Below are 27,259 nucleotides of genomic sequence, written 5' to 3' on the forward strand. Positions count from 1 at the left end.
CCCTGACACTAAGACAGCATAAAGTATGCTTAGACCATTCCAGACAGGCATCTACCTAATCAGTTTATAAATGCATCCAATGAAAGACAGCCCAGTGTCCCTAACAGAACCTCTTTTAGAGCTCAGCTACCGTTAGATTTAGAAATACTTTCCTGGAACACAACCTAAGCTAACCTAAGCTTTCCTTGCTGTAAAATTAAGTTAAATATTCCTCCCTAGTGAAAGCAAAGAATATCTTATGGCTATCTTACTTTCAATAGCTTTTTAAACACTGAAAGATTCAGGGATATAAATTGTCTTAATATGATGGGAAGTTGTTCAGCATCACTGCTATATTTTGTGATTTAGGAGCACCTAAAATTTACACTACGACGGCTTTTGTTTTCCCATATATTCACAATTCTTTTCCAGACTTATGCAAACATAGTTTCCTCAGATGTCTTCTCAAACATCACATTTTCTGAACTTATCAAAATTCCTGTTCCTCCTTCCAAGTTGCCTACACTCTTAAATGAATTCCCAAAATGGGGCACAGTGCTTCAAGGGGTGGTGAGAGGAGTCTCAGCTGGAGAGGAGCATTGTCTTTGTACTCCTTCTATCATTATTTTTTTTCAGTCTCAAATATAACTATTAATGATTGAGGCAAAGTTTTATTAAGAATCAACATAGTGATCCACAATCTGGGACAAATAATCTACTTCATTTAAATATATCTGTGATTTATAACAGAATTCACGTCAGCTTCTTTCAATAACCTTGTGTTGTTTTGTAAGAGATCTTCAATCAACAGACCCTCATAAGAATGACAGAAATACCTGTCACTTAGTTTTACACTGATTTCTGCAACACTTGGTTGTATCTTTTTTTTCTTCCTAGTGTATTTATCCTCATAATACCCTTCACAGGTATGCACAGTATGCCTCTTTTACAGATTGGAAGCTAAGGAACAGGGACTTAGAAGCCAAATCAAAACAGCCTACTGTATCCACCCAGCCTATCATGATACTACGGAAGCAGGTACCCGGCCTTGGCAAGATGATTCAGACTCCCGAAGAAGGGCCTATATGATCACTAGAGAGTATATAGGAGAGCATTTAGTCAGTCGTTAGGCTTATCCTATTTATGCAGTCACTACAGAGTGGAAAGAACCACTGAAGAGTGATTTGAGGTTCTCAAATCAAGGTATTCAGGTCACCTGTAAGTATATGGAGCTTTTGTGTCAAGTAAAGGCAAGTTAAGGATCCCAAACATTGAGGTGGGAATCATTAATAACAAGGCAATAGAAATACAGCGTCCTGTCTGAATGCTTCTGTAACATAGGTACGTGGTCCCAGGCTGATTATTAGGTGCTTCATCAACTTGAGATCAAAATGAGAAATAGCCTAGGAGAACTAGATGAGGAAAAAATCACAAAAGAAATAAGAAAAACATTTTTATGAAAGAAAGAAATTATTTATAATGCATAATATCCTCTTATTTTTCCTATAACCAGCTTGAGTCATGTCACATCTCAAATCTTATGACACCATCTGGTGGCAGAGTTCACAGAAGACAATTACCAGATGTTAAAAAGAATTTTATCAATTTAAACTTGATTCCAAATATCTTATGAATTTTGTCTCTACAAGATGAAATGAAAGTCCAATGGAAAAAATGCCTTAGTTTTACCTGGATGTTTTGACGAAGTTATCTACAAATGCTAGCATCCTCATACCCGATTTAAATATGTATTTATATGATAGTGATTGTTATTATTCTTTGCACTGGATATCAGAACCTTGCATATATTAAAATGCATTTTGCTGCCACCTCTTCAAACACGTGACCCCTTTGGACACATGGGCTAGAAGGTACCTTAACTTTGGTCACAGTGACAGAGGTAACAGGCTAACGTAATTTGGCTAAAACCAGTGATTTGTTCTGAACTGAAAGTACTAAAATACAGCACCTATTCAACAAACTTTACATACAAAGTCAGTCAGTACTGGCACATATGTGGCGACATGAATGTAGTTGCCTCTCACCCTTACTGCCAGTTAAGCTGAAGCCAAGCAAGAACTAAAAAAATGCAGTTGCCTTTAATAGAAAAGACGGTCTCTTTTCAGGTCAGGATTGGAGTATGTTTTCTAAGCTAAAGAAGTTACAAAATCATATTACGTTAGCCCTAAGGATCTGCAATATTCAGCCTAAATATTGCAATACTACTAGGGAGATAATTGCAGAGTTCCAAAAAACTATTAAAGAAGTTGTTAGAAGGCTTAAATATTTTTTAGGATAGGATCTATCAGTTCAGCAAAACAATCAGCTACCTCAATACAGTAATTGAGGTTTGACTGAAAGAAGTAGCAAACGAAGAAAGGACAGAAACAAGAAGCAGAGGAGGTCTGAGAAAAGCAGCCCCAGGAACTCATGTTGAAAACGAAGTCCATCGCACCTCAGTCCTCTTCTCTCTCTGGTCGTTCCTCAGAACTCATCTGTTCTACAAACCTCTTGAAAGCTACACTTCAGTGGGGGTGGGAGGGAAGGAGAAGAGGAAAATTTCTTACTTGCAGTAGACATTTGTTATCAGACCACTAGCAATAAAAATAGAAAAATATAAAAGGAAGCTATATTGTCAAAAAGTAAACCACTCAAAACAAACTGAGCCCTTACAAAACAATTTCAGAACTGCTGTGTAAACTTTAAGCATCAATGCCACTTCTGCTCAACATTCATAAACTTTTTCCAAGTTGAAACTCATAAGCACTCCTGAAGAGTTCTTACCATAGTTTAAGCTTGTGTGTGAACTACTCTGCTTGCAATAACAAACACTTTTAAATAGCTCATATTTCATTATGCCATGAATGCTTTTATCAGGAACTACATAGGAGCAGTCTCAGCCTTTTCAGGCTACCAGACACATTTATCACCACATTCATACACGATTTCTCCAGGATGTGATTTTTAGCTTCATGGTGTGAGGAAGGCAACTAAGCAGCTCCGAACCCAAAGCTGCGTTTCAGCCCTAGCCACTCTTCTGGCAGGTGCGACGAGGCGGCACGATAGCTACAAGCCCGCAGCGGAGAACCTGCTCCGGAAAAGCTTGCACCGAGCCCGACCACAGAGCTCAGGGGGCCCCGCCGCCACCCGGGACGGCCGCGCCACAGAGCGGAGCGGAGCGAACCCAGGCCAGGCCCGGCCCGGCCGGCGCCCGCCGCGACCCCGCCGCGCCGCCCGCCGGCCCCGCTCCCCCCGCGCCCCGCCGCTCCCCTACTCACACATCGCGGCCCTCACCAGGGCAGCGGCCTGCCAACCCATCACCCAGCCGCCGCCCCGCAGGCCCCGCCGCCGCCGCCCCGGGGTCGCCGCTCCCACCGCGCCAGCGCCCGCGCCGCGCCGACCCCGCAGAGACCCGCGGCGCACGGCGGGGCGGGGCAGCCCCGCGCCCCAGCCAATCCGCCGGCAGGGAGGCGGCCGCTCTGCATGCCGGGAAGCACGCCTGCCCCGCCGCGCTGCCTGCTGGGAAGCGTAGTTCTGCGGCGGAGGGTGTTGCTGTAAGTACCCACTTACTTCACTACGGTAGTAGCGATACGTGCTTGTCAGTTTGAAACGTTTAGTTACCGATAATAATTGCAATTATTGTTATTATCAGTCAATATAGTGCAATAAACATGTATAGTGCTGTATGCTGCTGCTCTGAAAAACTGCTATTGCAAATCACACACACATCAGTAGCAAGAAGCCACAGAAATTGTGATTGGACCAGCACAGGGCGACTTAGCCGGAGAAGTCAGGTTCAGGAACAGTTTGAAAGGCTTAAGAACAAGTGCCTGTGCTTGTGGCTGGGCTGTGTAACATGCAGTAAACCTTAATCCAATAGGGCCTTTCAAGAAGTGTAAGCCAAAGGGGGGTCTGGACCCTCTAAGAGAGAGAAAGCAAAACAAAGCCCAGTTCTGAGATCAAAGAGGTTTCATCAAAAGAGGGCACTTCATTAGCGTTAGAGGAGCTAAGCAACCTGCTCTAAGGCTTGATGCTGTTGAGAACTCCTGATGTTGTTCTGTGTTAACAGCATTATAGCAGGGATATGATCTTAATGGCAGCCTGAGTAGGGAAAAAATTATTCATACTTAAGGAGGAAAATATATACGGAAAGACAACTTGATTCAACCATAAAGTACAAGCCCCTTAATTCTAAACCATAGCTTCCCCTTTCCAGGGGCCTCTGTCCTCTTTCCCTCTCTAGTTACACAAGGTGTTAACGTCTTTCCTCAGAATGACGGGTCCCTCACGCTCAGAAAAATCTCATTGATATAAATGGGGCTACTGACACGCTATGCTACGATTTAGCATGGCTACAACTAGCAAAACCCGACTGTGTAATAACACGGTAACAACAACGCGCAGCCAGCATGCAGCGGAAGAGAGCAGCGCCACCCTCGCGCATGCGCGGGAGCCCGCCCGAGACGCCATGTTGGGTGCACCAGCCCGCGCGCGGGATGACGTCTCACACGAGGTGCCGGCCGTCCCGCTATGGGCGGGCTGTGGGAGGAGGCTCCTCCTTCCCGCCATGTCGAGTGTGGCGCGCGGTGTCGCGTCGGCCGGGCGGTGCCGGCTTCCCCTTCCGGGGGGCGGGGCCCGTGACGCGCGGGGCAGTGGGCGCTACGCAGCGGGGCCGGGCGGGCCATGGGCCGTTAAAGCGGCGGCGCGGGACGCGCGGCCTGACTCGAGGGCGGCGGCGGTTGCGGTTACGGGGTGCGTGGCGGCGGCCAGGTGTGTGGCGGCGGCCAGGTGTGTGGCGGCGGCCTCAGCCTGCCGGCTCGCCGCTCCGCGCCCCGGGCGGGGCAGCCGAGGCGGCGGCCGCGGGAGGCCGTTGGGCAGGTCAGGTCAGGCCCCTTCCGCCTCGCCGCCGGCCGCGTAGCACCCGTGTGGGGCGGGCCGGCCGGCCGCTCTGGGGCGGCTGGCGGCGTAGGCCCCGCGGGTGCCGCGCCGCGCCGGCTGCTGGGCCGCGCCGCGCCGCCGGGTCAGCGCTCGGCTAACGGCTCGGCCGCGGTGGGAAGGGCGCCTGTGACGGGTGGCGGCCGCCCGGGAGGGCCCCTGGTGTCGCCGGGCCTTGGCCTGCTCGCAGCCCCGGCTGCGCCCTCGCCGCGCCGTGTCGAGAGGCCCGTGCCCGTGGGGTCCGAGTGCGGCGCCGTGAGGGGAGATTGTGCGCGGCTCTCGGGTGTTTCTTCTGTGCTCCACTGATCTGCTTGTATGTCATAAGAGAAGTTCCTCTTGTTACTGTTGTTAAACTCTTGTTATGGTTGTCTGTCTCTAGACACTAGTTGGTAAAATGCTATTCTGATAAGTACAAACAGTAAGCTTTGGAAGTAACCTGTTTTTCTTTTAACTGTGGATCTTGAAGCCCTTAGTGCTACTAGGAAACTGATAAAGAATAGTCAGCTTTATTTTTCACTTCTCTTTTTTTGAAGCCTTGTCTCAGGCAGAGTGCAATTACTGTTTAACACAATGTTGTAACAGAGCGCACAGTTCCTCAACCTAGGCAAATGAGCTGGAAAAACTTTGGAAACTATACTTCTTTATACAGCTTCTCTAGCTGTTTGTCTTCCCTTTTCTCTATCCCTTAAAAAGGGCAGTAGACATTCAAGAATCAGAACTAAGCAACTCTGTTTTCCTTTACTTCTCTTTTCATTTAAAAAAAAAAAAAAGATTTTTTGCTGCAGACAGAACAGCTATACAGGAAGGTGTTTAGGAGCAAAGGAAAAGCCTCCCTGGATGTCAACTACATGATTCTTTGATCTAAACAATGAGTTCCTTACTGGCAGTCTGGTAATTGGTCTGTATGCTTTAGCACCACTGTTCCACAGGTTTTTAAGTGGCTTATTATATCGCTTTTTGCACAGTTTGTTTCATTAGGCAGTTGAAATAGCAGCTGTTGCTGTCTGTGTCAGTCTAGGGTAGCTTGTTAACTTGTGTTGGCTAATAACTAAATTGGAGGAGGTATCATGAGGCTTTTCCAGCAACAAAAATTGATTGTTGGGACTAGTATAGAACAGAACACATTGCACTGAGGAGGTAGCGTTAGTAGCGCCTATTCTTTCAGCTATCTCCTCTGTGCAATGTGTTCAGGAAGCTGATAAGAGAAGGCAGGAAGCGTGCAGAGTGGTGTCTTGTTCTTGGGTTCTGGTCCCTTCCCCCAGTGTCACAGATGCTTTATTCATTTATCTTGTAGACATAATAGCCTGGGGGAGTACACTCTGGTGCTGATACCTTGTACCAGCCTCTATTTGCTGGGCTGAATTTCAGCTGCTGAACATAAACAGAATTTTCTGTTTGATTAAGGAAGGTTTTTTAAAAGCAACTCCTTCATTAGTGATACAAACAATTCAAAAGTACAAAACAAAAAAACCTAAGTCACCTACTTGGTAAACTGTCTTGTTTTAATCTGTTCAGGAACATGCAGAATTTTCATAATTTATTTTCAAATTTTTCTAAAAATAGTTTTGTTAATTTTCCATCTTTTGGGGAAGGCAACAGCTCACTTTACAGGTGAAGGAACAGAGAGCATCCATGATCTTCTGAGGTGGTACCAGTTCACTGATGGCTAAAATTACAGGTCATGAGATCCTGGCTTTCGTTCTGCTGCTGACATCTGGATTGTGTCTTCTTGCATTTCCTATCTTTGTTTATAATGTGATTGCCCAAAAGGAGGCATAGGTTGAATTTTTCAATCATCTTTTTGTCATATCAGCTGGGAGCTATTATTTAATATTTCTTCCCTGCTACTTGTAATAAATATCAATGGAAAGATCTAGTGAGCTACCAATTGTAGGTTTTTAAGGATACTACTTTGGTATATTTACTAATGGATTACTTTTTAAAAAAAATATACAGTACAGGAATTACTTTATGATTTATCTGAAATGAGGAGGTAGTCAAATATGGTTATCTATGAATAGAAAGGATTAGATTTTGCATAATCATGACTTTTTGAAAATGAACAACTTGGCCGTGCAGGTCTAAAAGTTTTCTGAGTAACTCTGCCATGTTTATTTCCTGACTACCAAAAACTGACTGGATTTTGAGGAGGAAAACAATGTGAAGACTTAAGTGTCAAGTCTTACTAGAGCACTTTGTAGGAGTTGACTGGTTTTCATCCACAATGTGGAAATAGCTTTTCTGAGAGAGAAATTATTCCAGAAGGCAAGTATAATAAACCTTATGGTTCCAGCATTAACAAAGATGACCTAATCTCCACTTTCAACTCTCACAGCTGTTGTCTTCCATTGCCAAAAGTATTACACTACACTCTTTTAGCTTTACTTCCTACTCCTAAGAAAATTGGGAACCTCTTGCTTATTATGCATTTATGGAATAGCCACCAAGGTATTGTTATTGATGTTAGCAAAATATCTTTAACTGAAAAAGGATGAGCTTAAGCTTACATTTCTAGCTGAGGGCTAGCAGTGCAGGAGGAAGGATGAAGGAATATTTTAGAGAACCTGATTGTTTAGGTTCAAATAAGGAGCATTACCAGTTGACAAGGAATTAATTTGTGATATTTGGCAAATGTGACAGGTGTCTCACACATTTGAGAAAGGCTGTTTGTCAGAGGCACAAAACTACTGCATGTCAGCCAGAGATGCAAGACTAAAAATTTTGCTGAATTTGTTAAACTACAAGTGATCACAACGGTATATTGGTCTAGTGCAGAGACCTGTCTAGTTGAGGAAAACTTGTCACTTTTGACAATCTTGCTCCCTTTCAAAATTAGGGATCTTTCAAAATGTCTTAGTTTGGAGAGATGGGAGAAGTGCACAAAATCTCTAGGTGTAACAATGTTTAAAAAAATATGCTTCTACCCTGAATGCCAATATAAAATGATGTTTGTCTACAGTAGGTATCCTAATGTCCTTTCCAGATGTGGACTGTGTAATAGCAGTCAAACAAACACTTTTTTAGGTCTTCTGGCACCCAACAGTTGGTTCAAATGCACAAAGATAGGTAAGACAAAATTCTTATGGGCTTTGAGTGCTTTGGACAGCACAATTTGAATAGGCCTTGACTATCTTAAAGCAAGGAAGTAAACATTCCTTTTTCTAGAGTTGATAAACATTTTGGAATTACTTCTGTTCTAGTGCTGGAGAAAAGCATATTTAAACAGTATGTAAATTGCCTACCATAGCTTTCATTACCTTGGAAGTGTCTGTTTTGCAAGTCCGAGAAAAATATTTGGAATTAAAAAGCCTGAAAGGGATATGCAATTTCACTACTGTAACAGCTTTTGAAACTTGCCTACATTTATACCTATGGTCTGCTTCTGTTGGAAACTGAGTGTTGGTGTAAATAGTTGACTTTGAATTTCTGGGTTTTTCTTTTTCATAAAGAATTACACCAAGTGGTGCAGAGCACTGTCTTGGAGTGGTGACAGAGATGATAAAGATTGCATGTAAAATTGTGTGCTCTGGGACAACAGATAGCAAAGATGACTACATTGTTACTGGCTCCATAGAACAGTTCTTTCATCTTGAGGTTTTGTCAATTTAAATGCTTAATACTTTTTTTTTTTCTAAGCTTTATTGTACCTACTATCAGGGATCCTCAATCAAAGAAATGCTGTTGGCTAAACTCATGCTAAGTCTAGCTTTCTGATCACAAGCAAATAATAAAACTTGGAGACTTCTATGTGCAGGTAATAGGTGGTTGTGGGTATTACCAACACTGAATTTGCTCTTAAGAGCCATATGAAAGCTGTAGTTATGCAGGTGTAGATCTCAAGTCAGTAGCTGGGGTTGGGGCAGAACTGATTAAATACATGCAACTGATTTTCTGCATGACAACTAGTTTTATCAAGTAATTTATTATAGATCAGAAGAAATAGCATTTTGGATAACTTCTATTGTTATAAGCAGAGAATTCAAATTGCATATATATATATATATATATGCATCCTTTAAGTTGCAAGCATGTTATGGACAAACCTTTTTTCCCCTTTATGAAAACCTAGGCTGAGTTTGACAGTAACATTGATAGTTTGGAAGAATGGAATAGTTAATCACACTTAGATTTTATTTTATATAGGCACTTGGATTTTATTTCAGTTAAAGAAATTGCCTGTCTGACTTCCAAAAAAATGTTCAGAATTCAAAGTTTCACCGTGTTCTCTAATGGTTTTTGTTCAGTCTTGCAGGAAATACCTAATTTAAGGTTTTAAATCACATAGTAAAATCACCTTTGCCAGCTCTCTTCCACAATTTTCTTCAACTTAGAGACCTCATATAGGAGACTGAATTCAAGTGTCTTTTTTTTTTTAGGGTTTTTGGAGTCATGACTGAATGCATAGCAAGTGGTGTTTTACTAGCCATAATCAAACCTATAGGTTTGTAGGAAGACCTGCTTACTGTTTTAGACCAGGCTACTTAAAAGCTTGTCATTTTTTCCTCTTTAGGTGCCTGTCCTGAAATGTTAAGTAACAAAACAAGTTACATTATCAGTGATGGAGAAAAGTATTCAGTGTGTAAACACTTGTAAAATGCTTACATTCAAAACAATCCAGCTTGTTGCAAACATGATGATTACATTTTATCATTAAGTGTTGTGACAGACCCTTCAGGATGTCCAGTTTCCAAAGCAGAATGTAGTTAAAGGGAAAAAAGTCTGTGTAGACCTGAAGTTCTTTCTCTTACATCATTGCTCCTCTTGTCCCAAGGGATAGAAGTAATTTAACTCTAGTCCATCTCCATGTGACTTGGACCATAATTTCATCCTAATTTTGGTATTTTTTAGAGTTGTAAGCTTATAGGCTGGCTTAGCATAATTTGAGACAAATGTGGAAGTCAAAAGATAACATCTTTTCTGAAGTTTATGGTCAGAGCTGGAATTTCTTTCAGAACTTTTTGCCCTCTGATCTCCAAAATAAAATGTGACAGAGAAGGCAGCTCCTCATGATTTTCAGGCCTCATGTTTATTTCCTTGTGCTTCTTGTTTCTAGATGAATCCTCCTTTTTATAGGACAGTGACAGTTAGGCTGATGTTGTCTTCCCCTAACTGTCACGGTAGAAAAGTATCATGAAACGCTTTATTACAAGAAAAAGTAATTTTCATAGCAAGCTTAGCTCTGCATAGTCTGTAGGTGATTGTTTTTCTTATGCAAGATGTGGAGGGGAGTTGCACTGAAATGTGTTTAACATTAGTCCTTGTATTCTGGTAGCAAAGAGTAAATACACTTTCAGCTGACTTTACATCCTTCTTTTAAGAAGTTCTAATTTGTGTTTAGGCATGCTGAAAATGGATAACTGGATCTTTGTGAAGCAAGCCTAGTTTCATGTTTAAAATTTACCACTCCAGTTTTGAGAGGAAAATAATCTAAAATAGCAGAATGTTGTGATATAATAGGGAAGTGTTTTTGTAGGCTGTCTGTCTTTCCCTTGATTGCTTTGTGGCTAAGACTTTTATAAGGGTGTAGGGCAAGAAAAGCAAAGAAAATAGATGTTGTGCGTTGGTATTATTAAAAATCAATGCCTAAATTAGCAAATTTTATATATACTAATTAAAAATACATGCCAAGAGGCACTTCAGCAATATCAATTATTTTCTCTCTGAGTATTTTGCCTTTATTGAGGAATCTTAATGCCCTGGTTACAAAATCATTTTGACATATACCAGGAACTTAAGAGCTGGAGACCTCAGTGAGAGCTTAATGATAGCTAGACAGAAAGACTGGGGAATGAGTACTCTTTCTCTATGTAAGTATATTGTGTTCTGTTGGAGTAGCTGACCTATTCTTTCAATGCAAAAGGCCCCCCTTAGGTATTCTAATATTGTCTTTGAGAATATCTTGCAATAAAGGCACCTGTTATGTTCTGACTGGTCTACTTAGACATGTGGCTGCCAAAAATGCATCTTCTTTTTTGGAAATAGGTTTTTTGGAAATACTTAGTTTCCTCCCAGTTATTCTTACGCACTTTTTACATGTTACAAACTGCTGAATTAATGAGACTGTATTATGAGACATCTTTTTCTATTTCAGTTCATGACACTAACTTTTGCTGCAGAACTACTGTGTAGGTACACTTACTGTATTTGTTTACAAAAGCATGGCTGGCCAACTCAGTCATACAAACAAATCAGTAAATAAAAAATTACAGCCTTTTTGAGTCCTTTAATGCCTCATTTTTGGAAATTCAGCTTTAAACGGACTTTATTAATCAAACCAATTTAAAAAGCATACTTTCTTAAGATAGGCTTAAGAAGGAAATGCTGTTCTCTCATTTTAAATCACTATAATGGTGATGACTGATATAGTGTACGTAGCAAAGCTTGCTGCAGACTCCAGAAAAACGTAGGTTCTATCCCTGTTTTCATTGATATAAGAGCTCAAGAAATCATCAGAAATGATTGGCAAGTGGCTGTTCAATCTTATCCATGATAAACTGTCAGAACACGTTTCTTAGCAAGAGAGTTCTGATGAGCTTTATCTAGCTTCCTTCCACACAGGTTGGTTAACCCAGCGATTGTAAAGTGAGTCAATGAAGTGTCACTCTAGATTATGATATTTTTGTCTTACAAGAAGCAAAATGCTGCAAGTGTCCACGCATGAGCATCAGAAGATAAGCACATGCATGCCTCTGCTTTGAGGAATCCTAGAAGCAATTTGATTGAGACTGTTTTGCTCTGTCATGAGTGCCTGCTATGCAGAAAGGTTTTTCCTTTGTGGCTCGAAACTGGATTTCTTCAGTTTTAGGTTGATTTATAAACTGATGGCATTTGTTCCTGAAAGCGTTCAGCGGGAAAGTAGGAGGAATGCTGTAGGTTTTCATAGAACCTCTTGCTGTCTGGCAGGACTAGAGTTGTTTAGGAAGCTGTGAACATGCTAGGGGAAAGCAGAGCTTGTTTGTCAGCTGTTAAAGCTGGTAGATTCAGTAGCAAGCGCTGATGTTTTCAAGCCATTGTCTGGTGTCTAATGCAGCTTCTGACACTTTCTGGTTTTAGTGTTAGTAATTTATTTGTCAAATAATGAATTGCCAGTTCCTTTAGCAAGCTAAGATGAATAAGACAAAATTGGGGAGGAATAGTTTGATGATGAAGTAGCTGTTAAGTTGCAGGTTGCCAAGTCTCTTCAATATAATTAATTGCCATCAGATTTGAACATGGCATTCTTGCATAGAATCACAGAATCACAGAATCACTGAGGTTGGAAGGGACCTCTGGAGATCATCTAGTCCAACCCCCCTGCTCCACCAGGGTCACCTAGAGCACATTGCACAGGATTGCATCCAGGCGGCTTTTGAATATCTCCAGAGAAGGAGACTCCACCACCTCTCGGGGCAACCTGTTCCAGTGCTCTGTCACCCTCACAGTGAAAAAGTTTTTCCTCATGTTAAGATGGAAGTGTCTGTGTTTCAGTTTGTGCCCATTGCCTCGCGTCCTGTCGCTCGGCACCACTGAAAAGAGTCTGGCCCCATCCTCTCGACACCCTCCCTTCAGATACTTGTACACATAACCTTCAACCTGCTTCTGAATAAATTGAAACAAAATTAAAAGAAAAAGCAAATTTAACTTGAAACATTCTGCTCAAAGAATCATCTTGATGTTCTCTTCCTGTAGTTAATCCATTACAGTAAAAATAAGTTCTACAATCCTTTTCTCTCTTCCTTGACTTTCTTGGCCTTTAGTAGTGCAGGTGATCTTAAAAGGCATCCCGAATTCAAATTTGGGGCTGAGTTGCCCTAACTGAACTTCTTGAAAGGAAAGCATGTGAATGGGAAGATAAGCCACTGAATAAATGGTCGGACTAGACTAATGCAAGCTGAGCTATTCGAGGCCTTATATGAGAATGTCTGTGTTCTTTTAATGATGGGAAAAACTGATTTGTGTTGACAGCTACTTGGGGAAAAAAAAACTCCCAAAGACATAGGCTTAGACTGAAGAGCTATGTTAAGTGCTGAAGACCAGGCTGCAGGAATATTCTAAAATCTGGAGTACTTCAGCTGTAAGGCATTAGGTATCTTGATTTAGCCCCTCGCACACACTTCCTGCAAAGTGCTGTGAACAGAATCAATTCCTTAGCTAGTATCTGGATAAATGATTTGTACTTCACCTAAGAGCAGTTACTAATGCTGTCTGTCTTCTAAAATACTGTTTTTGGGGGGGAAAATGGAACTCAGTTTTGTTATTGAAGCAGGACATTTGGAGTAGATATCAGCTGATCATCTGAATGTAATTGGAAGCTACTGGTGCGAAAGGGCAAGGCTTAATTTAATAATCTGAAGCTAATGGGGTAACTTCTCAAAAAAACCACTTCTGTTGCACTCAAAAAAAATCCTTTTATTACTCAGCTTATGTGCCATCTTGTGAAATTCTTATATAGCCTGGGAGTTCTACTTTTGTTTTCCAGTTCTCAGTTCCAGCTTTATTGGCATTCCTCCAACAAAAATACAGATTCTTAGTTCTGGAAACATGGTTCTGATAAGAATACACTTACTGACTGCCTTGCTTTTTCCTGTTGTCCCTTCAGGCCACAGCATATCTCCTGCTTATAGCAAAAGTTAAAATTGTATGTTGAGACTTCAGTCATAAATAGTCTTGACCTTATCTTTGTTATGAGAAAGATGAATTTGCAAACCTTTCCAGGGGTTGTGGACATACCAACTATAACTTTTTAAGCTGCTTTTGCATCTAATGGATTCACCACCCAGCCATAAGAACAGTTATTCTTAAGAGTGTCAATGGGATCATCTTAGGTGGTGCTTAATCTGTGAGTGTGTTTCCCTTTCTTTTGACTGTTTTGGTCAAAATTCCTTAAAGGGGAGGGGAAGAATACTTAAAGCTTATGCTAGTAACTTAAATGCATTAAAAAAAACTTCTTGCTGGATTACTGGGTAGACTAATATTTTTTCAAAATGGAGAGGCTTTCTATTTTAAGATTTGTTAGTTTAAGGCAAAAATCAGGAAATGAACAATAGCTAGAAATTTCCAGAAATGTTTAGGAAGGCATTAGAAAGGAAAAAACTTTGCATACTGACTTTTGCTTCATTTCACTTAGCACCTCAGTAATATCAGCTGAATAATTCTTTTAGTGCCTTCTAATCCTAAACAAGTATTGTACTATGTGTAATGATATGTGTATGCTTTCATTCTTTGAACTGTCTTCTAATTTCAGCTTAAAATACTTGATAAAAGGCAGTTTTGACTTCTATGATATAAATACTTTAATTCTGAGGATTAACAGGTATCTCAGTTACAGGGGGAAGATTCTCTTTAACTTTGACTACCTACAAGTGATAGTTCCTCATCATGGCTGAACTAACACCTGAAGAAATTCAGCTAAGGGCCAACCAGGTCACTGATGAGGTAAATATTTTAGGAAGCCATCTGGGATCAGAGTAATTATCTCAAGAATATAATATCTCTTATAATAAAGACAGTCTAGGATGATGATTCAGCAGGAGTATAGCTGAATGTTCCAAACCTCTCTCTACCTGGTAAATACTGGAGCCAAGACTATTTCTGAAGGTGAGAATGAATTTTAGCTTCTGAATTTTAAAGCCACCTATTTAACTCTGAGTGCTGACCACCCAGTCATGATTATTAAAACAATGCAGGCTGGGTGCCTACACTCTTCTAAATCATGTTGATACTTGATGCCTCTAAATCTTTTATTTAACTACATGCCTTTGAATATTTTTTCCTTATAATGACTTTTCCACAGAATAAGTATTAGTAAGTATTGAAAAACAAGGGTTTACTAGCTACTGAAAAAAATTCTAGTATACCATCATTGTGATGGTCAGATAGCTGCATATTACATATTGACAGGCTGTTGAACCTTTGTGTACTAGTTGCATCACTGAAGTGAACTGGTAAAGACGACTATCAAATGCTGACGTGTGCTGTTGATACTGATATTTAATTTGTTCTTTCCCTAGTCCTTGGAAAGCACAAGGAGGATTCTTGGCTTGGCCATTGAGGTAAGGAAAAGCTTTTGAATTCTTTGGGGATTTATTCACTTGAAATATAAGCAGCTCCATGTTAACTCTGTTTGACTATCACACAGTAGCCTTCAGTGCTTTTTTTCTTTTTCCAAACTGATGCTTTTTTGAGGGAGACACTTCATTATCTGAAGCTGCTGCTGCTTTAGATCAGTAGTAGAGTTGGAATGACTTCAACCTAATGTTTTTCACATTACTTAGTCAGATCAGAGAAGGTTCAATACCCTGTTCGCCTGTTTTCTTTTTAAGTGAAGAACTTGCCTCTGACTGCTATATCACTGTTCTCATAACAGCTTCTATTTCTAGCTCACTTTGCCAGTGAACAGTGTGAAAATATGCTGCTTTGAGGGAGGGTAGGGTTTAAAGTCTGCTTTTGGTTCTAAACAAAAGTAGTTTTACATGTACCTTCTTACCATCTATTCATCAGTTGCAACTTTAAAATAGTTAAGTATGGTGATGAAACTCTGAACTCCCTTGTATGTGACTTGACACAAATTAATCTGTATTTCAAGTTTACTCTGTGACTTATGAATCTGTTCCTCTACTTTGTTACACATGCATGATGAATTGTAAGAATAGTTGAAAGCTTACTTCTGATACCATAATTTCCAAAAATAGGGTAAGCTGGTGGTAGGGAGTAAAATAAGATGGCTGATAGCCAGCAGCAATTGAGGTAACAAAACTTGACTGGTTCAGCAAGACAGTTTTGCAGTATTTGAGTATGCCACAGACAAATGGGAATCCAGAGAGTAAGTATTAATGTCTTTCAAGGCTAATGCCAAGGCTTTTAGCACCAAAGACTTGACAGTTTCTTGTGTAAGAACAGTAAAAACTAATCTGAAAAATAAGGACTTTAGGTCAGCACCACTTTAGAACCTGTACTCACTGTACACTAGTGTACTCTTGTGGAGCTGAAGATGATACTGTTATCAGTGAGGTATTTGAATTGGTGTAGCCTAACGAATATATCTCAAACATGAATGTTAAGAACATTTAATACATGTAATGAGCCAAGTTCTTTTTAATGGTTCCACATTTTGGTGATTCTTAAGCTAAAATAATTCCTAGCACAGGAAGTTCTATGTTGCAAGTTTACAGTAAAACATGGGTGTAACTTTCATGCCAGGTTCAAAACTTTGAGCCAGCAAAGAACTATATTTTGATATAATCACAACTGCAATTTTATTTTGCCTGGTTCTAAAACTAGTGATGGTTTTATCTTTCTGATCTCTTCTGCTAAGTTCCCAAGAATGAGTTCATAGGCTTTATCCTGCTTTTTTCACTCTGACTTCCAGGACCTTGTCATCCCAGTTGAAGGGAATAGGGATAAAGAATGAACTAAATGCCACGTTTCCAAATGAGATGGTTAAGTTTTACTTTTTTTAGTTTAGCCTTGGCAGAGTTCAGTCTGAGTATTACAATAAATTTTGTTGTAATAATTTTATCGGCTACACTATCCCTAATAGTTTTTTACATTATTAGTCTAACACAAGATTTGATTTGAAGCTTAGTATATACTTACTACAGAACCTATTACTAGCACAATATTTTATTACAAAATTGGTTAGCTTATCAAATTTACTGTAGAGACCTGCTTTAGCACTGCTATATTGAAAACTGTTTTTATATCTGCAAATAAATTTATTTCTACAGTCCCAGGATGTAGGCATCAAGACTATCACCATGCTGGATGAACAGGGAGGTGAGTTCTTCCTTCCCTCTCCCCCTCTAATATTAAAAATCAGTTTTATGAATATAAGAAAAAGGGTTATCACTGAAGGGTTGTTGCTGAAACTAAAGATTTTTAAAGGACGTGTTATTTGTGTAAAAATGGGATGCACTAATTGGATATTCCCATGTGTTTTTGTAGTATTTATAAGAGGATTTAAATTCACTGAAAGAGAATTTACCTTAGTTACAGCAGAATGCAACCTCTGCTATGGAAGCTGTTCCTTTCCGTGATAACATAATTTTAACTGTCTGTATTTATTCTAAAAGCAGCAACAGAAATGCTGCCCTAAGGATAGGGAAGATAGTTTTAATATGATAAACAAAATTTAACCACTTAATCTTTTTTCTACAAAAAATTCCAGAAGCCAGAGGAACAAAGACATTAGTCTTAGTATAAAGATGAAGCTGGAGCTTCTAAGTCCCTGTTTGAAAGGGGTGCTGTGTCCTTTCAACCCCCCCCCCCCCCCCCCCCCGGTAACATCTGTGTTTACTCAGGTTGCTTCTCTCTCCTCTAGAACAACTAAATCGCATAGAAGAAGGCATGGACCAGATAAACAAGGACATGAGAGAAGCTGAGAAGACACTGACAGAGCTCAACAAGTGTTGTGGGCTCTGTGTCTGTCCTTGTAACAGGTTGGTTAAATTCATACTTGAGCATAAAATTCTAGGATGTTCCCAATAACTAATGAACTGGTAGATGGCCTACAATAAAAAATAAATAAAAAGCTGAATCTCTCAAAGATGATTGTACCTGTAGAGGTACACTTTTCCTAAATCATACATGAGTAGCTAAAGCTTACTTGCATCTAACTATGTATTGTGCCCCTTACACTGTAAGTATAGCTGCTGTATAACATCTTGCATGACAGCACCCTAATCTCCTTAATGTTCATAGTTAGTAGAACAGTACCAATGCTTAGAATTGGACTGCAAATAGCCATATAGTGTCTGTCCATTGGAGATCTGACTCTGAAAATCATCTCTTCCCAAAAGTGTTCCCCTGCTAATTTACTGAAAAGTTGGTAATGCTGTTCTATTCAATGTCATAATTCAATGTCATGCAAGAAAACTTGCATTTTGGAGAAGGAAAGCAGTATGGGTTCTCCAGCCATTAAAAAGTGTTCATGCTTTAGGGAGGAAGAGAGTAGGAGAACAGGTGCTGATCTTAAAGCTTGAGTTTCATTAGTGACTACATGCATTCTTGTAGACTTGCTTCATATACCTTAATCTCATCATCAATAATATGGTCACCATGTCTAAGTCATTTAAGACTAATATCTGTTGTATGGTACTTGATTTGTAGCTCAAAACACTAACCTAAGCAGTGATCAGAAATCAGTATTCTGTTTAAAAAAAAAAAGTGCTCCTAGCTTTATGCAGCAAAGTATAAAGTTGATTTGTATGAATCAAATGTGATCATAGTCATTTTATGTGAAGGAGAAATAAGTTATTTTAAGAGTGTAACCACTGAAGTGAATAGCCTTCTTTTGCCCTTTCTCATGAGGAAAAAACCCTCATGATTCAGCTGAGGTATATGAAATTTTAGTAAAAATACCTTGGAGGTAGCTGAGTCTGCTTATTTAATAGGATATTATTAAAGAGATCACTTACTATAGATATGAATGTGGCTTCTAAGACTGAATCTTAAGAGTTTTAATATCTTGAAATGGCAAATAGCTCTGTCTTGAGCTTTGGATAGCTGTGTTCACTTATTTTTATAAAAACTTTTATAAAGATTTTTATAAAAGTTTTGTATTAGCTTTAGCGGGCTGATGAACTTTGAGCATTTTGACACACTCAATCTTTGTTTTCTTTAGTTGACCATCTTACTCCACTGAAGTTGAGCAGCTTATTGGCTCTGAGCAAACTCTGAATTTGTGAGCTCTTGTGACATACCCCAAATACACTGATTGCAATAAAAGGCATAATGAATTGTGTACCAAAAGAGGCAATGATGTATAGAAAAGTCTATTAGAGAAGTAGGGGAGCAATAAAAAAGCAGCTATGAATATTTCTTTTACATATATATTACACACTTATATAAGTTTAATATAGCTATAGGCAGCTATTATCAAATATATTTACATATATAAATTTTAATTATCTGGTACAACAGGCTTTGTCAATGTCTCATTGTTTGCCAACCAGTTATCTCCAAAGGCTTGCATTTTTTTTCACAAGCCATAAGCTTAAATTGGAACATACAATGAATTAAATATTGCTCTTTCTCATTTTCCTCCAGCTTATTGAGGTTATTGTTGAAAACTAGTGTAAAACACAAGGCATAGGCAGTATTCTAATATCTGTGTACTAACAGCAATTTGTCTGTTTGCTGGTCTTTACTGTTCTTTCTTCTCCATTCTCTCCTAACACTGCTGTTTGCTTTCTAAAAATGAAGACTAAGATAAGAAGCTGTATTCACTTAACTGGTGAAAGCGGATTTTAGCAGAAGGTCAGTCTTACTAGTGCAACATGTACATGTAACCAGCTGTCTAAGGTGATGCCTGTGTTGGGTATGTGTTGCATGTGCATGATGTCTGCATGCAGGACTCCTTGTGACTGTGACATGTTGTAACAGTGATGCGAATAGAAAATGCCAGCTATTATAGAATATATTAGCTGTGGGAATCTTGACCAATTGCCTGAGCCCGTGCTGGTTTGTCAGACTGTATAAATTGAAAGTCTTACTGGCTCCTAGGGAAACTAAATGTGGGGAAAAAAGCGAATGTATAATAACTTGAAATACAGCTCTTAAAATCAGATTTTGAGAAGCTTTGTTCTTCACTGTGCTTAGCTTGAGCAACAATTGCTGCTTTCAGTTGTCTACTTCAGATGTGAAAATAGTTTTCAGGCCACTTTGGTTGTTCAGTAAATTCCTTACTGTTACCTCTGGTACCTGTGGCTTTCCTCAACCAAGCACACAGCTTTCCTGCTGCAGTTTTAGTATGGCGGATTAAAATATGTCCAATCTAGTTGCAGCAAACCTAAAGAGGTCTTTAAGGCTGTGCATCCAAAAGTTGCTAGAATTGACTAGTTCATGTTTCTTTAGTTTTACCATGTGTAGCAGTTCAGTTATGAATTGAGAACCAACTCTTCTTCCCTTGGAAGTATTCAACCTAGATTATATTTCCTATTTCAGATCCTAGGAAAAGTAGTAGTTTCCCACTTGGATTATGTAAGTGTCAGAGGAAGGGGAGGGGAATATTTCTTTAATACAACTTATTTCACACTTCTTTAAAATGTGAAACTGCTTATATATCTTCTCCCCCCTCATGCTTTTGTAGGTATGTGATTCTTAAGGTTAATTCATTTCAGTCTTGTTGTCTCCTGAATTATATTGTAAAAATGTTATGGCCAGTTGGCTTGTCGCTCTAACGGAGTTAGTACTGTTGAACTGCGGAGTGAAGGGGGCATTTAGACCTGCTTGCTATTATTTCATAAATGTTTCCCAGGTTTATTTTGATACTTTTTATATACACATATTTATATGTGCGTGTATATATGTATACACACATACACTTGGTACTTTTAACAAGAAAGACTTGGCTATAGAAAATGATGGATAAAATATCAGAAACTTAATCTGAGGAAGATGCTCAAAAGCACTAAAGGTTTGGATTAATGATGTTCTTGCTTAGTGCAACTACTTCCATTTGGGGGGGCTGCTTCTTCATCTCCTGTTCTTTCCTGAGAAGTATCTAAACCTGTCTCTAGACTAGCTCCTGTTATAAATGCAGCTTGCTTTTTTTTTTTTTTTTTTGGTAGTGTAAGCTCTCCTGATACTGTCATAAACTTCTTTTATTGTGAGATATGCTACTTTAGGGAAATTCCTGTGCTTGTGTTAACTCTGAGATCAAATAAATTAACTGCCTCCAGAGTAACTCAGTTACATTTGCACTATCCTGATACAAGAAACTCTTAATTATATAGACAAGGCTTTGTCTATACAAAATCTGTTATCTCTTTAGGGCACAAGATGTGTTTCTGAAAATCTGATCCTAGATTAATGCAGGACTTCAGGAAGCCATTTTTCAGATGTAGCACTTCAGATTTTTAATTTTTGTTGAGTAGGACGAAGAACTTTGAGTCTAGCAGGGCATACAAATCAACTTGGGGAGATGGCATGGAGAACTCGGCAGATCACGTGGTATCCATGCAACCGAGAAGTGTAAATCATCAACAGCCTCAGACTTCTGGAGGACCAAGTGGCGGATATATTACACGGTTTGTTTCTTCATTTTTCTTGCTCCCAAATGCAGATATCCTAAGCTATTGGTCATCAGATTTTTTTCAGATGTATTTCACCTGTAAACTTTTTAAAATATACTGAGAGCCTCTGAGGATCTGCTACTCTTTAGAGAGGTTAGAGATGTCTACACTTTCAGTGGCATAGAGTTCCTGTGCACTTTTTTTTCCCAGTGGTGGTATCTTTCTGGATATGAGGTCTAGAGCCTAGTGCTCAGTAATAGGTGACTATTAAAGCCTAGTACTTTTACTGCCATACAAGTATACTTGAGACAAACTCATGTCTTAAGCTTTTTTTTGTAGCTGTTACTCTAAATTTTAAGGCTGTTTCAGTAATAGCAGATAGCTTAGTCTGTTTTGGTGGGCATTTTGCTTGGAATACAAGGTTTTTACAAGGGAGGGGAAATAGTTTGGCTTGAATACCATGCGTGTCGAGTAACTTTGCACTGAAATTTTTCTATTAAGATAAATTTAAGATAAGGAAAAGAAAGTACTTGATTTATGAAAACTTTTTTCAATATTTGAATAGGATAACAAATGATGCCAGAGAAGATGAAATGGATGAAAATCTTGCTCAAGTAGGAAACATTCTTGGGAATTTGAAAAATATGGCTTTGGATATGGGCAATGAGATTGATGCCCAGAATAAACAGATAGACCGGATAAATGTAAAGGTAAGAGTCAAAGGTGTTTCCACTGCCTTGAATTTAGAGGTTGTTGCTGAGAAGTGATAAGTAACAGCTTACTGTCCTATCTGTCTGCATTTGCAATAAGTATGCATTAAGATCATGCCATCATCCTCTAGGTTGCAGTGACTTGAGCAGCAGATACATTGGTGTTTGGGTATGTAGCTGAAAACTCAAATGCTTCTGAGCGTTAGAAATCCTCAAAATACAGCGCAGGGTATTACTTACTCTGAAAGCAACTAAGTTGGATTTGATCAAAGAGGCAAACATTTTCTGGAGGTAAAATTGGGGGACTGTTGCTCTTGGGAAATAGTCTTGTGTGTAGTGGGGAATAATTTTATTTAACAATAGCAAGATTCTTCTGAAATTCCCAAAAAAGTCTCTATAATCCTTGAACATAAAATAAGACACTGCCACAGGGAATTCTTGGCCTCATTCTGGTAAACAGGTTAGTGTTAGGGGTTGGAGAGTTATTGGCATGATGGGTTTTGCAGGTGTACAGGGACATGATCTGCCCTCATCTGCATATGAAGGTAGTTAGTACCAACCAGTAACTTTCACTTTTTCATGCTTTAAAGATTAACTTCCTGAAAGAGAATAACCATATACAAATCTGACTTGGGGTTTTCCTTCCAGTGGGTAACTTGTGAGGAAGTTACTCTTATTCTTTTAAGAATATGGATTTTTAGAATACAAGTTCCTTTAAAGACATTCTGATCAAGAAAGGAAGTGAAAGCTTTACATTGTGTTTTATAGATTAAAAACATAAATAGACACCAATTGCTGTAAACTTGTGAAATGAAGACAAAATGGGAAGTTAGATGTTACTGAAAAACCTAATAAAATTAGCAGGAAGAAGGAATATTTTCAAATCTATAGAGCAAGATTGGCTAGTCCGATGTGGATGCTGATTGTGCCTATGTCAACATCTCAATTTTGTCTAGTAATTAAGGTGTTGGGGTATGAGTACAAATAAGGTCTCCAAATATATTTAAATCTAGAGAGCAGTGTGGGAACTGAATCAAGATGTTGAAGGGAAAAATCTCCAAAGGGTAGTATCATATAAAGAAATGATAAAGAGCAGCACTAAGCTTTACTTCAGAATAGAGTTGGTCCTTTCTATTTAAAAAAAAAAAAAAAAACACTGTACAATTTGCTTGGCAAATGTATAGACTTGGTGGGTGGCTTATGGTACTGGCTTTTCCTTAGGGGATCTGCTAGCTAGATCACTCAGCTGCCAGAGTTTAACACATTATACCTCTCACTTTCTATAGTAGATTCTTGCCTCTCGTCAGCCTTTTCCTCCAGCTCTGAACTGGAAGGGCCTTGTACTGGAAGGAGAGAACAGAGGAAAGGGCCTTACCTTCTTCCCAACCCGCTTCACTCTGAGGGTGTGAAATGGCTAATAGGATGGGTGGAGCTTCTCGTGAGTTCAGCTCATCATGGGGAGGGCAGAGGCTACTTCTGTGCTTACTCCTGATTGCTGACTGGATAGGGAATTATTTTGAAGTTCCTTATACCTTTCTATAGAACTCTGTCTTGACCCTTGCTCAGCTATATGCAGTGGCTGGTTTTTGGTGCTGTAGTAACAGTAGAACAATTATAAAATAAAGTGTGGTCCTTACAGATACCATATTGTTGTGACATTAGTACATTGTGGGGGGTGGAAGCTAGGGAAACTGTGTAAAATAATTCTAACTTTAGGTCTGTAGACCACTTTCAGTTGTGATTATTACTTTTTAGTCCATAGTATTGAAGCTGTGTTGTGGAGGTTCTTAAGATGTTTAAACACTTGCAGAGAGGGGAAAACATCTTTGGGGAATATTTATCCCCTTGTTCTGTTAATGCTTTTCCTGACTTGCTGAAGCAAGCTGTTGTATGTTTTGAAGGTTGGCAAAAGACTATGGTTATTTCTTCTGATGATTGTTTCTGCCAAAACTGCCAACCTCTGTCTAAAGAAACATTGCTTCCAGCTTATAAAACTTGATTCCCTACTGTCTATCACAATGCTAATACCCTGCGATTCAGAGGTCCCAGTTGGTTTGAATTTTCAAATTGTTTTGCATCTAATCTGCCAATGACCTATGAAATTGGTGTTTTGTTTTTTTTAGGCAGATACAAACAAGGATCGTATTGAGCAAGCCAACATCAGAGCCAAGAAACTCATTGACAATTAAAGCCTTCTGTCATTGTTCAGTGACACTGTCTCTCCAGCTGCAAACCACCATATTCATGGATCTGTGAAACTCTTCTATTCTGAAATAAGAGGGGCTGGGAAATATGAAGCAGTACCCTTTCTATAGGGGTTCTTTCTCATTTTTTTGTTATTGCTTCATGTAGACTTGGCCTTGATTCCAAGAAAGCAGCCAACATAACTTCCTCCTCCTCATCTGCCTTTACTTTCTTCAAACTGCTCAGGGCTAAAAGCGTCATGGCTTTGAGAATGTTCATGCTTGTCTTATTCCCCCTCCCCAGTCTATTTTCCTGCCCCCAAAACATAGTCCCTTATTCAAGTGGAATAAGCAGGTTAACCTGAATTCAGTTGTTGAAAGTTGGAGAGGGCACTTTACACAGTTTAAAATACCTCATAAGTTGAGTGTCTTCACTAAAATAGGGATTTGGTGAGTATTGTCTGACTTGTATCTCTAGCTGGCTAACTGTAGTTTTACAATCCAAACCACATACGAGTGGTTTGGGGTTGAGTTTGTGTGCTACAAAATTTAAGATGTTATGGCACACTAGTTACTACTTCTGGGTTGAGGGCTTTAAAACGCTTCCTAAACACAGACTTTAATGTAAAGGTAACTGGAGGGGTATACAGTTTCCATTTCTTTACTTTAAAGTGACACTGATTTAGAGGCCATGATAAGGAAATTATGCTGCATTGTTCTGGTAATTTGTGTTGTGTATATAACGATTCAAACACCATGCACATGTGAGTAGAAGAAAATAAATCACTTCCTTAGAAAGTATTTATTCAATGGAAAATTTTACACCCATCTAAATATTAATCTTTAAATGAATGATGCAATGTTACTAGTAGAAAAGCGTGCGGCTTTCACATCCCATATCAGATTGTATCTTGGTCAGTTTTTATTGGAATTCAGTTTATACCTTACTCCAGTGCAATATTAAAATAGTACTAATATAGTGACTGAGACCTGGTGCAGAGTTTGTTCTCAGCAGTGACTTTGTGGGGAGCTTCTTAAACCTACTGAAAACGGAAAGAGGAGAAGCTTATTACAAGTGAAACTTTTTTTTCTTGTCACAAGTCTGGAGGAAGCATTACCTCTTTAGGAAGAACTGTGTGCTAGTTCTAAATAAACTAGTTCAAAATAGATTACTGACTGGTTTATTATTGCAGATTTGGTACTTGCAATTGGAAATACTCCAAATTAAAGTTGCCTGCAACTAAAATGTTCTTATTCTTTTGCAGAATAGAGGAGTCTCTGACCAGGTGGGGTGAGATAAAGCTTTCTTCCTATGAAGAGAGAAACATTTTTTTCATTATAAACAACCAGATTTATTCCCAGGATTTTCTTGATTTCTGACAAGTAAATCACAAGTGACCCATATTGATGGGTGGAGTTAGCTATGTATTATGCCTGTATTGAAGGTGAAAATGATACTTTGGTTTAACCTGTAATAGTGAATGTTGGATGGAGGAAAGAAAAATCTCCAAACCAAATTGGATGGAGGAATAACTAAAACTAATAGCATACATGGGATTTTTTTTTTTTAGAAGGACAGTATACAGCTGTCCTGTAGCCATTAGCAGAAAATCTGGAGCTAGTGAGATGAGACTAATTTGCTGAAATATCAGATGAAAAAGTGTTAAACGTCATTGTATTTTCTTCTCAGTGGTAGTACAATCAGTGTAACTAGTAATTCTCAACTCACTCCCAGGACAACTTGAGATTTAGATTTAAAAAAAAAAAAAAAAAAAATCCTGACCAAAGAATGGAATGACTGCATGTAATAAATAGGCCAGTGGTAGACTGTCTCTTGTGAACAAGGTAAATGAAGTCAATTTTAGAGGACTGAATACTTTAGAAGCACCTCCTGGCTTCTATCTTTCTTCCAATAATTGTTGGAAAACTAATAAATTTTAAAAGTGGGTTATCTACCCTTATTAGTAATGAAGGCTATATGTTTAAAAACACAGAGCAAAAAGCACTTGTAACAACATTGCATAATAAACTTCTGAAAACATCTTGTAAACCTCTTGTATGGTAAAGCATAGGGGATTTGAATGCAATTTTTTCCTTCTTACAAACTTCAGGTTAATTGAAAGAATGCTGCTGATTGTGAAAGCAAAGCATATGTATTTAATCGTGATTGTCTCCTGGAACAGAAGACTAAAGCAGTTACCTTATTCTGTCTAGAACAATGCAGACCTGCTCTTTAGCTTCTTGAAACACCTTGAAATGTTTTTCTCCCTTGCTACTACCAGTCTATTTTCTTGACTTCCCTGAGCAATAACCACAAATTAGTGCATTGGCTAAGAGAATGCCATGACTGGTATACAGAATCTTACTATTGCAATGAACAACTCACAGAAATAATTTCTGAGACTCTAAGCTTGAGTATTAGCTGAATATAAATACTATTTTTCTGATGTAGCAAGAGCTGAACCCTTGAGGGAGTTGGTGCCTTAATGTTCCAGAACAACAGAGTCTGCTTCTTGGATCATCTTACTGTTGTCTGTAGAATAGATGCTTAAATTCCGCATCTCTTGGACAGAATCAGCACTTGTGCATCTCTAAGTATATTTCTGAATGCTGTTAAGAATGAAGGTTTACAGTTTCTGCTTTTGATTGTGTTTATATATTGTGCACAACAAAATACAGACTTTTATAATTGAATCTGTTTTAGAACTGTTTTCTCTTAGTTAAAATTGTCTCTGTTCAGTTTCCTGTCCTTGAAAAACTTGGCAGAACTAATTGCTACTGTGCAACTAGGAAGCTTCTGTTCTATTTTTATCTTTCACAGAAATCCTGATGATAACAAATGAAGGAATGGGGCTGGGAGGAGAGGAATCTTCTGATCTTTCTCCATCCCCCCCCCTTTTTTTTTTAATACTCTAGTTTTCATCCTTACGTAAACAACACCATCACTTACTATCTTAAATGCTTCCAGAAGCAGAGGTACTTCCCCCCCCCCTTTAATAGCAATGTTAACTGAAACATTTTCCAACTCCTCTGTTGCTGATCTTCCCTTATCCTATTCTACCATCTTTTCTTAGTCATTTATGTTGAATAGATGAAGGACTCCTGCTAAACAGGTGTCAGAGAAACTTGGGCAAGGAACATGTCTGAGCAACATGTCTGAGCACACTTATTTATAAGAAAGACCACACACAGTACTACAAAGTGAATACATATTGACTATAGACCACTCTTTGTACTTGTCTGAGTTGGTGAGTTGTTCCCTTTTTGTGCAAATGGAAAATATGCTAAATAAGGGGCTTTGTTCTGTGAATGATGTCTCATGCATGGCAAATCTGTGGAGGAAAAAATACTTCAAATGATTCAGGTATCAAGTGGAATAAGTGGAGTTTAAAATAAGTCTGGGACCTTAACCTAGTCACTGATGGACTTCTACATGTCATAACCTGTGGAGTATATCAGT

The 27,259-nt window shown here is 39.1% G+C and overlaps 2 protein-coding genes across 8 annotated transcripts in view; one reads left to right on the top strand and one right to left on the bottom strand.

The window, feature by feature from the left end:
• ZNF106 (zinc finger protein 106) overlaps window positions 1-3,362 on the bottom strand; it is a 45,503-nt gene extending 42,141 nt beyond the window's left edge. For all 4 annotated transcript variants that reach the window (XM_067296492.1, XM_067296490.1, XM_067296489.1 and 1 more), the window contains exon 1: window positions 3,258-3,362. The gene's annotated coding sequence lies outside the window, so the exon portion shown is untranslated. The remainder of the gene's footprint in view (window positions 1-3,257) is intronic.
• Window positions 3,363-4,640: 1,278 nt separating this feature from the next.
• On the top strand, window positions 4,641-26,493 carry SNAP23 (synaptosome associated protein 23). Of its 4 annotated transcripts, none has more exons than XM_067296496.1 (8): window positions 4,641-4,731; window positions 14,222-14,328; window positions 14,904-14,945; window positions 16,620-16,668; window positions 17,213-17,330; window positions 20,769-20,921; window positions 21,472-21,616; window positions 23,740-26,493. In XM_067296496.1, exons 2-8 carry the CDS (start codon window positions 14,272-14,274, stop codon window positions 23,803-23,805), a joined length of 630 nt encoding a protein of 209 aa, XP_067152597.1. In that variant the 5' UTR covers window positions 4,641-4,731; window positions 14,222-14,271; the 3' UTR covers window positions 23,806-26,493. The 4 variants fall into 4 exon arrangements, 3 of the variants coding, with proteins under 3 accessions (XP_067152597.1, XP_067152596.1, XP_013814852.1); XM_067296495.1 differs by lacking the exon at window positions 4,641-4,731 and adding an exon at window positions 12,298-13,732 and having other exon boundaries at window positions 14,207-14,328; XR_010884159.1 differs by lacking the exon at window positions 4,641-4,731 and having other exon boundaries at window positions 13,740-14,328; window positions 23,740-24,249; window positions 25,065-26,493.
• The last annotated feature ends 766 nt before the right edge of the window (window positions 26,494-27,259 follow it).

This window comes from Apteryx mantelli, chromosome 4, assembly GCF_036417845.1.
Source record: "Apteryx mantelli isolate bAptMan1 chromosome 4, bAptMan1.hap1, whole genome shotgun sequence".
Lineage (NCBI taxonomy): Eukaryota > Metazoa > Chordata > Aves > Apterygiformes > Apterygidae > Apteryx > Apteryx mantelli.